Raw genomic sequence first — 14,372 nt, forward strand, 5'->3', positions numbered from 1 at the left:
ATCACAAGCTTCAGTACTCACTGCTGGGGTATCTCCTTGTGGCTCATCGGGGATTAGCTAAGAACCAGTCCGATACCCCTCCTTTGGTTTCTCATCCCATGGCCTTGCTCTCTCGCTCTCTCTGGAGTCAGGTAGCTCCCTCTTCATCACTCAGCCCTGGTCTATACTAGGACTTTAGGTCGAATTTAGCAGCGTTACATTGATGTAAACCTGCACCTGTCACTGTGTTCTCTTATATTAAACAGCAACACTGTTGAATTTTTCTACTGAAGGATTGTAGCCGGAAAGTAACTGTTTCAGAATATAAAGCCCTCATGTGAAATCCCAATGTAGTGTGAGATTTTTGAGACCACTTCCAAAAGTAAAAAACCACGATACTGCAGAAGTTGGTGTTAACGGTTTCTGCTTTGACACTATAAAAAATGATTCCAAATGTGATGAAAGCCTTGTGAGGTGATGACTGTCAAGCTCTGAAATACTTAATTAAAATAGGATGCTCTCTCATGAACATTCTCCAGAACCTGATATGAGACACATGGACACAGAAAAGATATGCAGTTTGAAGCCGACTTATGGAAGAAGAGGATAAGACTAGGAATTAATAGAAGCAAAAGCATAAGCTCTGTCTGCAGGAGATAATAAAGCTACATTTCCACATAGCAGGATAGTTTATTACTTAAACAGTATGTACAAATTCTAAACATGAAAATACCGAGTAACAGAATATCATACTCTATTTACAATTACATTTGTTTTTTACAAAATGTTTTTACAAGAAGCATTTTTGCTCTAAATAACATGACAGACACACACATACATAAATAAATATTGACTTTAAATGACAGTTATAGGAACATAATTTCTACAGCCAATTTGGGCAACAGACAAGTAGTTCTGTCATCTCTGCATTATAATATCATTAAGTAAAAAGGAAAAATTATTTCACATATAGACCTCTGTTAATTACTTTGTAAATTGTACCTTACTAATATATTCAGTAGAGCTAAGACAGTCATTACACTTCATGCCTATAACTGAACAATGAGTTTGGGCATGCAAAACCATATATAACCACCATCCACATCTGCAGGTATTCATTTACATTTTTAAATAAAGTTTTTAGTTATTTATTTAAACTACATGCAACAGCTTATTAGCATCAGATTCCAGGTTACAATGCACAAGTTTGCATAACAGTATTTATACTAATTGATGTTCACAGGTACTGATAAAAATGTCAGAATATACTTGGCATACAGGGAAAGAAAAGGAATTAATAAATATGTCACTATCACAGCTACCTTTACAGATACATAGGGCAAAAATAAATTTTCTAAGAGTGTTGTACAAGGGATTTAAAACAGTCTGGACCTTATCCTTTGTTCTTTAAGGCGCTGATTTAGGACAGCACTTAAGGGAGTGCTTAAATCCATTCCTATTCAAGACAGAAATTAAGCACATGTTTAATTTAAACATGTGCTTATGTTCTATTAACATCAATGCAGTTAAACATGTGCTTAAGTTCTGTCCTGAATAGCAATGCTTTCCTGAAGCAGGACCTCTATATCCAGAACTCTGATTGATTTCAGTGAGAGTCTTGGGTAGGAAAGGAATTCAGATTAGGCTCATGGAGTATGTCAGCCTCAATCCTGCTTCCACTGAAGGCAATAGTAAAATTTCCATTTGCATTCATGGCGCAAGACCAGACCAGTGTTTCTTTGATTTTGTGCGTGATCTTGCAAGGTACTAGTGCCACCTGTGAGTCGCTGCATTGTGCCCTCAACTCCAGATGAATGCTATGAAAGTTGAGGGTGTTTAGTATCTTGCAATGCAGCCCTTTTATTTGTAAGAAGTTCTTGTCTCCTTCAGCCATATTCCCAGTGAACACCACCTGGCACCCTATTAGTATGGTTCTACCTTTCTCCTTTTAAGTTTTAAGACAGAAATATTTTCTAGTTCTTGATCTGCTCTATCAAAAATTAACTGCCATAAGAAAAAAAATTCTCATTCTTAAACAGTATTCAATGTAAAAACTAGTTTCATATGCATAAAAAAATGTTAGAGCAAAAATGGAATAATCCTATAATTTTCCATTAGCAAACAAAATATATGACATCCAGGATTTAACTGATAAATCAATCAGAATAGTATGCTAAGTAAGTTAGTAATATATGGGTGTAAAAGTGCAGCATACCTAGAAATATCCCACTATCCATATTTGATCTTTATTACTGAGAAACTGAGAAAAACTGAGAAAAAAAATCTTTAACTAAAAATCTCAAGTAGTGATTTCAAACTCCATTGCTGAATGCAATGTTAGCATGATTTAGGCTAGTCAAATAGGTGAACTGTAATATACCCTGTGCAATTAAGTAAATGAGGATTTATGAATTAGACACTAAGACCCACATCCTCAAGGTACTGAGGTGCCTAACTCCAACTGGATCTAGGCATAAAAGTCTTCAAATATATGATGTTAAATTCAAATAATTATATGAAAATGGCTGATATTTAAGAACAAACAAGATATAATCTAATGTCCCATTTGTTGATGGTTTGGTTGACTCTTATAATTTCAGGATCATTTATTCCCATGAAATTTCTATAGCTGAATGTTGAGTTGAGGAACTGATTATTAAAGAGCAAGATTAAAGTCTTAATCTGTTTATAAACTATAATCTGTTCATTCCACTCCCATGCCCTTCACCTTTTTCTCCAAGATATAAAGAGTCAAATCCTACTGGCCTTACTCAGGCAAAATTCAATAGCAGTTCTTCAATGACAGTTTTGCCTGAGTTCGGCTGACTGGTCCTATAATAAATAATTTATCTTTATATAAATATATAAAAACCTCCAGACTATTTTATAAATATTTGAATGAACTTTAGTCTCCTCCTGAAACATCCAATTAAGAAAAAATAACAAATCTAGCAAGCAGCTCAAACCATTTTGAGGAATATGGCATTCCACTCAATAATCAAGACCTTTCATATAATAATCAAGAGCTGTTAATTTGCCAATTTCTATCTTCTTGAATCCAAGGTTTGTCATAGATGTTGGCTTAAAAAAGACAGAGACACAAATTCTGCACTCAGTTGCATCAATGTGAATTCAGCATAACTTCGTTAACATCAGTCAATTTATTCTAGATTTATTCCAGCATTACTGAGAAGAGAGTCTGGCCAAAAAGTTTAGGCTGAATGTTTCAGAGAAACCTAGGGGAATTAGGTGCCACAATCTAACTCCCATAGCACTTTCCTAGCCTTACTTATGTCCTATGTAATTTAAATGTATAAGTGGTGCCAGGCATTGGTCCTATTCAAATTGCATAGACTTAGTAATTTATGTCTGAAGACCTGTGTACCTAGATGCATGTCAGATTTCAGCTGGGTGAAAATAGTTGACCTTCTGTCTACTGTCAGTTCCAGTTCCCTTCAAAGCTTGCTCACATTATGTAATAGGGAAGAGAAGTTGTGGTATGTGGGGTGGGTTTCTTTTTTTCGTTTGTTTGTTTTTTTGTAGTTCCAAAGTATGAACAGCTCTTAATACCTCATAAAGTAACTATCCAAGGCCCAAGACTTGTACCCTAAAGACAGCTTTGTGAAGTTATTTGCTCCATGGGTGCATAAATCAAAAAGGTACCAGGGAAAATAGAAAGAGAATGGTAGAATTAATGCAGTAATCTGAGTTGTCTTTTTTTTAAAAAAAAAAATTCGAATGCTGGAAAAATTGAAGGAAAAAAATAGTCAGAAATTGCAATGGGGCTCTTGACTCTTGGTATCGTCAGCCTGGTCAAACCTTTTCTATATAGATGATCTGTATTTGAATTTCTTCTGTGCTATGCTATACTGAGCATAACCATGCTCTTTCAGTTTCAAGCACATATGTTTATCTTTTTATTTGGTGTTCTTCAGAATATTTATTGTTGTTGTGACAAAGAGTATTTCCACTTCTTGGGGTATCTCAGGAAGAAGTCAAGTACAGAAACTTTATCTTTAGTCAGATTTGGGTTCATTTTTGTGGTGCTTGTTGTTGGGGGATTCCATGAAAGTATTTGTGAATTTCAAGTTACAGAAAGCTTGAGATGTATTATCCTCATTTAAAGATGGGTAATAGAATTTGCACATGAGAATGCACAGACAGCAATTTTTTGGACAAGAGGTTGCGTCATCAGGATTATTTGTAGAGAGAAATTTCCCATCATTCTGATTATAAATCCAAGCAGTTTCTCTTTACTATTAAAGACTGTCTCTCTGTGTGGCAAATTACTCTGTTTACATTTCACAATAAGGTCATCTGCATTCCCTTATGGTTAAAAAACAGGGTAACCTTCATGCTTGAATTTGAAAAATGCATTCAAATAAATTACAAGCCAATGACTTCCAGACATCAATGTATTGTCACTTAATTCTATGAGCGGAGTACCATGTAGCCAGCACATCCATTCTGCTGTTCAAAAGATCCTCGGGGAAAATAGATATGCACATCAAAAAGCCAAAGAAACCCCAAAGTAACATAACATGTGCCTTGGAACGTTCATGTCTAAAATGTGAACATTCACTATTTAGTTCTCTAACAGGGAAAATACAGAGTTCTCTTCAAAATATTAAAAAAAAAAAATGGGGGAGATTTTCAAAGGCATGTGTCCAGCTACTACAGAACGTCAATGGAAGTCAGGCACCAACTGCCATTTGTGCCTTTGAAAATCTCCCTTGTTAACACATTTTGTTAAGGAGAGAACTTCATGGTACCATTTCCACACAAAATATAGATATATTACTAATGAAATACATCAGCTAGTATGATCTACTTTTTTTGTTGCTAAGTTAATAGTAGTTTCCATTGCAGACTGAACTGCGTGCATCTATTATTGCTACTTATTTGGTTGTGCACTTATTTTAGGTAAATGGAGATCTCCTTTAATGGCAAACTGCATTTACTGTATAGGTTTAGCTGACATAAATTGGCTCAGCTCCACTGAGTTCAAGTGACAGATGCTAATTTACCCCAGCTGAAGATCTGGCCTCTGGCTTTCAAAGCTATGTATATATAAAAGAACAATGTCTCAGATATTGTTATAAAGATTAGCAAAACAAAACCCTCTGCTATTCACTGCACCCTTTCAATCTACTTTAAACCTAGGAAATAAAATGTTATTACAACAAACATACATTTGATGTTTCTCAGATGTGTTGAATTGGATGCAATCTTCACTTAGCAGAATAGGGGTGGTACTGTCAGGATAGTTGCTGTACATTTCATCCTGGCATTGGTACAAATACTATTCTTCATGCTTAAACTATGTAGAAGTAGTTACAAATCATACAGGATGATAACTTCCACTGGAAAAAAACGATTTATTATTCCTACAGATGTGAATTTTTCTGGTCTTCTTGTGAGAGCTCAGTTTTTCTCTCAGTGATTTGTTTAATTATGTGAAGCAGTCTAGTATTTTTCTGGGGGTGGCTTGTAGTGATGTGGATGGTGCTGTTTCAGATGAGACCCTAAGTAAAGAAGAAAGGGAATTCACCTTTGCTGTATAGACAATAAAATAATTAGGCCTTCATCACCGTACTATTTGAGAACCTCCCAATCTTTGACGCTTTTATCCCCACAACCCCTCTATAAGGCAGGGCCGTGCTGTTAGCCCCCTTTTACAGGCAGAGAACTGAAAGACCAGGTGACTTACACAGAATGTCTGCAGCAGAGCAAGACTAGAAGCGGAGTCTCTTACAGCCCAGTTTGCCACTGGACCATCCATCCTTTCAGTGGAGTAATTGCATACAAGGCCCTGAACCTGCAAAACACTCTGCCTGTGCTGACACACGCCCACGCACTGTTCATATGACTTCAGTGGAATTCTGCAAGGGTGGAAGGATCCAAGCAGGTCAATTATTTTGTCGGATCAGGACGAATTTCTTCGATATTTCTTGGGTTCCCATAAAATTAAGCTGCCTTATTCTAAATGCTCAGAAAATAGTATTTTGTTGTAAGCAGCTTCTTAAAATCTAACTGCATTAAAATGTGGGCAAAAATAAATGTAGGTAGCATTTATTGTCTAATGAGTAATATAATTTGCCTTTTTTGTTTATATTGTGCAATCAATTTACAATATTAACTGAAATAATGTGCAATGGCTTGGGGGCATAGTCTTTGTGGGGGAGAAGAAAATAACCACAGTTCATATATTACTATGTAAACTTCAGTTGAAATCAGTGGCAAATACTCTACAACTCAGGGCTTTGACTGGAAACATTGATAAGAACTAATTGTGCACCTCTTAAGTGTTGCATATAGGTCATCAGAAAGCCAGGACACGGTACAGGCTTTGGATCACTTCTAATCTAGTCTGGATTTCAAGATAACCAAGAAGTCAGATACTCTGTATTCTAAACCTTTGATTGCTGTAGAACCCTTCATTCCTAAATTCAGCCAGCGATTTACTGCTTGCATTTCTCTCTACAGCACCTCTGTATCCCAGATTTCTTATCCACAGATTTCTCACAAAGCAATGCACTGGCTGTGCACACGTGTAGTTTCTTCGCTACAATACTTTGCAATGGCCTCGACATGACCCTGAAGTAATATCACCAGATCACTTAAACTACCTTTTTGCAGTTTCTCCCCTCCCCCCGAAAGAAAGAAAGAAAGAAAGAAAGAAAGAAAGAAAGAAAGAAAGAAAGAAAGAAAGAAAGAAAGAAAGAAAGAAAGAAAGAAAGAAAGAAAGAAACCTGGATTTAACAGGTTTTGGAGACTGATAATCTGAGCTACCATTTTAGCCTATAATACCAAATAGGCAGATTGTTTGTTTTTAACCTGAACCAATATTTGTGTAACTGAGCATTAGATATCATAACAGAGTATTTACCAATGTCCCTTGGTTAGCAGTTTGTGGCTCTGAATTTTTTTTAAGCCATTGTTTGTAGTAAACCTTGTGCAAATTTGCAGTGTTACATTAGAGGGAAGAAAGTGATTATGAGAAACACTAGCATTATTTACGCGCTAAATATTTTAAAATTATTGGGTTCACTTTCCTTTTATATGTATTTATATATGGGGGAAATACAACAAAAACTGTGCAGTAAATATACAGTGGATGCAATTAAGAAGTTCATTCTGGTTTCAGAGCCATTAAATGTTCCAGCAGGATTCTCCATTTTAGTTATAGGGAATATCCCTGGAATCCATAATATCTCTAAAAACAGAACAGTTTAAGACTACTCACTGTATAAAGGGTTAGAGCAGTAGAACCCCAGGACTTTGTTTTAATTGTTGCGGTAGACAATGTTTTAAGAGCCTTTCTCTGCATATACATAGTCCAAATACTTTTATGTCAGGTCACAACACTTACTGTGGGATGAAGATGGCAGCAGATCAGGTGTTCGGAAAGATTTTATTGTAGCTGGCCCCTCCCCGCCTGTTGTCAGCACTTGCACTTCTAATCGGTAAAGTGTTGATGGCCTCAGGTTGGGGACAGTCAGCACATAATGATCCTAAAAATGTATGAATAGAATAAATTCTTATGTCTACCAGAAATAATAGACAATTGCTCCATCCGGAAATTGTACATTAAGTAGATACTTTTTTTTCCTCACATACATACTTTTTTAAAAACCGTGTTGCAATTCCCACAGCTTGTTTTCTTAAGGTTTTATATTAAAGATTTTGTACATTTATTATTTAGTTCACTACTCTTTTGGTTTGGTTAGCATATTCCTAAAGAGTTGGTATCAAAAAATACTTGGCAGAGCAAGAATTGGAAATAAAGCCAGTTCTCTGGTCTGGTCTACACATAGATCTTAGGTCAACCTAGCTACATTCATACCAATGAGAGAGGTAGTTAAGCCAACCGTGACCCTAGTGTAGACTCAGCTAGGTCAACGGAAGAACCCTTTGTCACTGTAGTAAGAGTCAGTGCTACCGTGGCACAGCTGTAGCCCTGAAGCTGTGATGTTTCTAGTGTAAACATATCCGTTGAGTTCACCTTTAGGATATTCCCCCCCTTTCCCTTAAAATACAGCTCTCCCTATAGTTAAGATTTCACTTGTACATTTTGTGATTCCACTTCCAGATACTTCCAACTTCAATTTTCTAGTCGGTTTCCTGAAATTAAAGTGTCAGTGCCATGAATGGAGTTTATTTCTAGGTTTTATGGTTTTCTTTCAGTTAACAAGTACATTGTACATCTCATAAAATATTTTATAGAAGCCAATGTCTGACTTTGGTTGCCATTGATTTGTAAACTCATGCCCTTTTTGAGTCAAGGGCAAGAGCCTCAGCTGGTGAAAATTAGTATAGATCCACTCAGCTACCCAGACTAATGATCTGGCCCCTAATTTTTAATCCCATTTTTGAAGTGGTGAGAGATGGAATATTAATTAACTCTGGGCCAGACTTTTTACTGCTTTGCAGCTTGTACGATCATTTACAGCCAGACAAATAAGTGCAGATTAGGTGTAAAATGAGAATGCACACTTGTAAATGACTCAAGGAAATACAGTGGAGAATCAGACCTTCAATTCAACTTCTTCCCAAGTTAGTTTGGCTGCTGAATCACCAGACAGCCATCCATCGGACTAGTCCTAGGACTGGACTAGTGGCATTAAACTAAGATCTGTGGAACCAAACACTGTACAAACACAAAGTAAGCTCCACCTGATAGCTACACCTAGCATTCCAGGAACTGGCACAGAAATATCTTCTGGCAGGCAACAGACAGAGCATTTAAAGTGTACTCAGCTACTTGTCCTGATCTAGCTCACTGAAGTCAATGTAAAGACCACTGTCTTTCTTGGGCTTTGGATCAGGCCCTAGTTGCTTAGTAGCAATCTCTGCCTCTGGTGGAGTTGGCAACACCTCTTGAATATCCTCCCTCCTGCTGCTGCTACCATGGGAGGAACTGAAGCCAGCAAAGGAGCCCTTCCAAAGAAAAGGGGGAATAGTGCAAGTTAAGTCTTCTCCCACTTTATATGAGGAGAGATCTAGTTCTATTTTGAATTGCCATTATTTAACTGTTCCTATAAGGGGGGCAGGAATCCCCTCAAGTCCCCACCAGACCCTGCTTCAGGTCCTTGCAATGTCTTTCTCCCACCTCCTGAGAGATGTCCAAGGGGCTTCTTGGAGCAAACAAACTAAAGAAAAGTTCCCTCCCTTCTTTCTTCCCTTCTGGGAGAGGGGAGTCTGTGGGAAATTAAAGAGAAGGGAGGGTGACCTTGATCTCAGTCAGTCTTCCAGAGTCAGCCCTTTCAGCTTAGTCTAAACAGGGTCTACCTCCAGCCCCTCCATGGGACATGCTGCTCTGAGGCTGGGTTGCATAGCTTCAGGAGCAATGAGGCTTATTGATATCTCCCTCTCAGCTGGGCAGCCTTTTCCTCTTCCCCCAGCCCTTCCTGAGGCAGCTTTTCCCTTTTAAGCTCCTCCCTCCCTTTCCCCGCCCACTCCAGCAGAACAAGTCTCACAGCTGCATCTTGTTAGTGTTGAACAGGTCCTGAGAAACTTGTTAGTCCCCTCTCTGTTAGTGTGAGGATGTGTCCCTTTATACCTTGGTACACATTTGCAGAAAAGGGAGAAGAGCTTTATTTTCCATGAAGCATATATCCAGATGGAGCAGAGAGAAGGTTAATACAAAGGAGAGAGAAATTATCTTGCATTCAGGGTAACTCCACTAATTTTCTCATCCTGGAGAACAAAGAATTAACAAATCCTTACTATCCTGTGAACAGAGCAGCCTGATCATCAAAAGAAAAATATCTTCTGCTGCCTAGACGATCTTTGCCTTCATTAAGGTATATCTCAAATTTGGTTGCTAATTTGACAATCACACACATTACAATGTTTGATGTGTCATCAAGATGAGCAGTTGTACCGGACATGTATCCCAAACAAGGGGGAAAAGTGAACCCATTTCCTGCTCAGACACATATGCGGAACCAGAGAAAGCAATGGTGCCTGGCAGCTAAATCATGACTAAAAATACAAAATTAGCCATGCACACAAACATGCAATGCCCCCAGCAATGAAAAGAAAACAGACTTACTGCTGGCAGTATCTGTGATTGGGAAATGATGCTGTTGGGTAAGCTGTTTTGTCTGCTCTCTGTAGTAACCTCTGCCCAGGTGACTTGAAACCCTGTCATGGGCTGATGAAGATTTGCCTTTGATATCTTCCATGAAAAGTGACCAGTAATATTTACTTCCTGAACAATGAAAGAGGCAGATAGATTCTCGGGTTTGGCCAGCACTTTAGGGAGAACTGATGCTGCAAAAATTTGAGGCAAGAGGATGAGTTAAATTTTGAGGAACAGCTGAAATATTTCAGAGTAACAACCGTGTTAGTCTGTATTCGCAAAAAGAAAAGGAGTACTTGTGGCACCTTAGAGACTAACCAATTTATTTGAGCATGAGCTTTCGTGAGCTACAGCTCACTTCATCAGATGCATACCGTGGAAACTGCAGCAGACTTTATATACACACAGAGATCATAAAACAATACCTCCTCCCACCCCACTGTCCTGCTGGTAATATTGTTAATATAGCTTGAGATCCCAGAGTCACAGTCTGCTTCTTGATGTGCATTTCTTTTGCATTTCTTTATCTAGTTTACTCAGGACTCTGCCAACTTGTTGCAACCTCTTTTCTTAAAGGTAAAGATACTTCTGAAGAGGGAACAGCATAAACTCTAATTTAGGAGAGTTTTAAGGTAACTTCTCATTATTGCATCTGGTAAAAAGTATAGTATAGTCCCATGGCTTGATTATTAACTGACTTGTATTTTGTCTGGTCACTTACCTGTGCAAAGTGAATGCAAAGTAGTATACAATCTGCCAATTCAAAATGGGAGCATTTTACACTCACTTTGGAAAGGTGTAAATAACTACATAAGGTGCAAAGCACTGGCAATTAAAACATACAGCCTTAGGCCTTGTCAGCACAGGAAAATAGTTTTGGATATAACCTAGGGTTTGAATTTAAACTGATACAGTTATTCCAGTATAACTCTCTGTGTGGACATTTATACCAGTATAAAAGTGCTTTGTTAATTTTAATTTTATTTTATTTTTATATAGCTTATTTGGGAAAGGGGTTAAGTTAAACCAAAAACAGCCACTCTTACACTGGAATAAGAGTATTCACAAGGTGGATTATAAAGGTATAACTAACATTTGTATAATTATATCTGTATAACTGATAAAACTTTCCAGCACAAACAAGTCCTTAAAAAAAGAATAGCAATATAAATCATAATACTGCTACAATATATACTTGAATAATCCCCTGAAATTCTTATCTAAGTGACAGGTTTCAGAGTAACAGCCGTGTTAGTCTGTATTCGCAAAAAGAAAAGGAGTACTTGTGGCACCTTAGAGACTAACCAATTTATTTGAGCATGAGCTTTCGTGAGCTACAGCTGTAGCTCACGAAAGCTCATGCTCAAATAAATTGGTTAGTCTCTAAGGTGCCACAAGTACTCCTTTTCTTATCTAAGTGATCAACCAATACTATGATAACCTTGTCATGTTGGTAAAACTACACCCCTATGTATTTAATTTGATTGCATTTGTAACAAGGAAAATTTTTGAAAGTGTTTGTTAGACGAATTTCCTACTAAAAGAATTCAATGACTCTTTAATGTTGAAAAACATTACTTACCAGGATATCCTGGTAATTACCTGGACATCCAGAGACACAAAAATAAGTCTCCCCTACTTATTCTGAGTCTTTCAAAACACATTTGAGAATTGCTTTACAAAACTTGTTTTTGAGTGCCTAGAAGTGCACTTGAAATCTACTCTGCAAGTGCTTCAGACCGTGACTTACCTCCTTCAGCAGGACAACTAATGTGCTTGTGGTTTTTTCCTTTAAGAGCAGAGCAAGGTGGTGTGGTAAAGAAAATACTTTCAGCCTTCAAACGACCTTTAGATCTTGCTGGCTGAATGGTCACTTTATATTTACATGAAAATGACAGGTCCTGAAGAATTATGTAGTTTTCCTAGACCAAGAAAAACAGTATATGCTGCGAATAAACCTTTTCTTAAAACCATAATGTTGGCATAAGATTAAATGGTTTTTTTTCCTAGTCAAGTGTATTTTTCTCTACATGATTAGCACATGCAAATGTGGTTTTTATTCAGAGAACAAAGCAAATATTGCCTATATTATTATTCAATTATAATCAGAAAACATTATTATGGTGGTTGGATACTTTCTTCAATCCTATACAATACCTTAGTCATGCTGCATCAAAGTAGCTAACTTCTAACACAAGGAACACTCCCTTGACATGATGGCAGTGGGGAATGGCAGTGTGAGGATGAAAAATGCTAATCCAATTAAATAAATGTAAGGAAGATTATTTAAGCTGAGATGAAAGACAGGTTTAGTCTACATTTAAGAACTCCTTTTAATGTGCATACAAATCCCAAGAAGGCCTTATACATCTTTCCTTGAGGACATCCTATTTCCACCCTTTGATATAGCACGTTATTCCTCTAAGCAGAAAAGGATCCACAACTGAGCAATAAAACACTGTTATATGTAGAATGATATCTTTAAGGTAACAACTAAACAAGAGCCCTGATACTTTTGAAAATCCCCGCCTACATGTTTTTGTTCAAAGCAAGTTTAATAAGAGAAATTCTAGCCTCTGGTAAAATTTCCAAAAGTCACCTAAGTGACTTAGGATCTCCAAGTCTCATTGATTTTCAGTTCTTTACAGTACTTAGGTGTTTCTAAAATTTTTGTACTCTGTGTTTGAAAACAGCTGAAGAGTGTTAGAGCTAAACTAAGTAAATTTTCTCATAACTGACATGGAAAGTGCATTAGAGAGACAAGGTGGGTGAGGTAATATCATTTATTGGACCAACTTCTGTTGGTGAGAGAGACAAGCTTATGCGCTTACACAAAGCTCTTCTTCAGGTCTGGGAAACTATCTCAAAGTGTCATAGCTAAATACAAGCTTTGAACAGATTGTTTAGCATAAGTAGTTAACACATATTTCAACATATTTTAACAGGCCACTTCACCTTGAATGATCCCTTAAAATATGCGTTAGCTACTTATGCTAAACAATCTGTTCAAACCTTGTATTTAGCTGTGACACTGTGAGTTCCTTTCCCAGACCTGAAGAAGAGCTCTGTGTAAGCTCGAACACTTGTCTCTCTCATCAACAGAAGTTGGGCCAATAAAAGATATTTCCTCACCCACCTTGTCTCTCTAATATCCTGGGACCAGCACGGCTACAGGAACACTGCATACATGAAAAGTGCATGAATAATGGATTACTCAAACATTCCAGTGCAGTCCTTTTAGAACAGCACTTGTAAACAAATCTCCACTTTGATGCTGAGGTAACTATTGGCATGAGTAAGTACTGTAGGACTAGGCCCCTTATTTATCACATCAGATTGCTCAGAATATATCGGAAGTAGAATATTACAGTATTAGAAGCTGATCCTGCAAACCTGACTCCTGTATTTCCTACTTAAGATTATTCAAGAGCCAGATTGTACATCTAGTAAAGTCTATGGGAGTTTTGCCATTGACATCACCGGAAGCAGGATCAGACCCAAAGGAAGTATGGTTTTCAGCATCAGGCCCTTTGCAACCATGTGTTTATTGAAGGTAGTTTCTTAACTATTTTAGCATAATATTCAATATCTCAATGTATTGATTGGAACTTACAAATAAACACAGGGTTTGCCAAATCAGACTAGACTAATCACTGTAAAATAATTTACAGGAAAACCAAAAAACCATAATGCACCTGGCCAGTTGTGCAATGCTATTCATGGAGAGAAAAAAATCTTTCCTGACCTCTAGTGGCAATAAAACTTATTTAATTATATTAGCTTTCCCTTACCTTAGCATGCATAACTCCAAATGTTGTTACTGATTACAAAATTATCTATCCTCTTTTTAAATCCATGTACAGTATTTGACTCTCTGACAGCAGTAAATTACAACTATTCCCTTTGATTTAGTCTCACTTTACTTGCCATTAACTTCAGTGAGTTGACTTCTTATTATAGCACAGGGTAAAAAAGAAAGGCTGATCACGTTTTCTTATATTGAGTTTCCTTCATTATTCACTGACTTGACATTTCAGTAATGTAATATTTGTATAACATATTACTTGAGTAGAGTGATACTAGATTGGATAATACATTCAGTAGGAAGAAATGCCATTGCTAAAATATAATTGGGATATAATATTTAATTATAGAGAACTATAGTAATTTAGAATCTTTCTCTCTTCTATTCAGGTTCTTATACTGCACCACTCATCGACTGTAAGGCCAGACGGGACCACTGTGATCATCTAGTGTGACTTACTGCATAATACAGGCCATAAGACTTCCCCTAATTTAATTCCTG

The 14,372-nt window shown here is 37.2% G+C and overlaps 1 protein-coding gene across 1 annotated transcript in view; it reads right to left on the minus strand.

The window, feature by feature from the left end:
* Positions 1-2,189: 2,189 nt before the first annotated feature.
* Positions 2,190-14,372, minus strand: part of ANOS1 (anosmin 1) — a 182,348-nt gene continuing 170,165 nt past the window's right edge. The window contains 4 exon segments of the mRNA XM_073327881.1: positions 2,190-5,504; positions 7,352-7,493; positions 10,037-10,257; positions 11,817-11,988. Of these exon segments, the coding sequence (XP_073183982.1) occupies positions 5,446-5,504; positions 7,352-7,493; positions 10,037-10,257; positions 11,817-11,988 (594 nt within the window). The 3' untranslated portion in view covers positions 2,190-5,445.

Source organism: Lepidochelys kempii, chromosome 1 (assembly GCF_965140265.1).
Source record: "Lepidochelys kempii isolate rLepKem1 chromosome 1, rLepKem1.hap2, whole genome shotgun sequence".
NCBI lineage: Eukaryota > Metazoa > Chordata > Testudines > Cheloniidae > Lepidochelys > Lepidochelys kempii.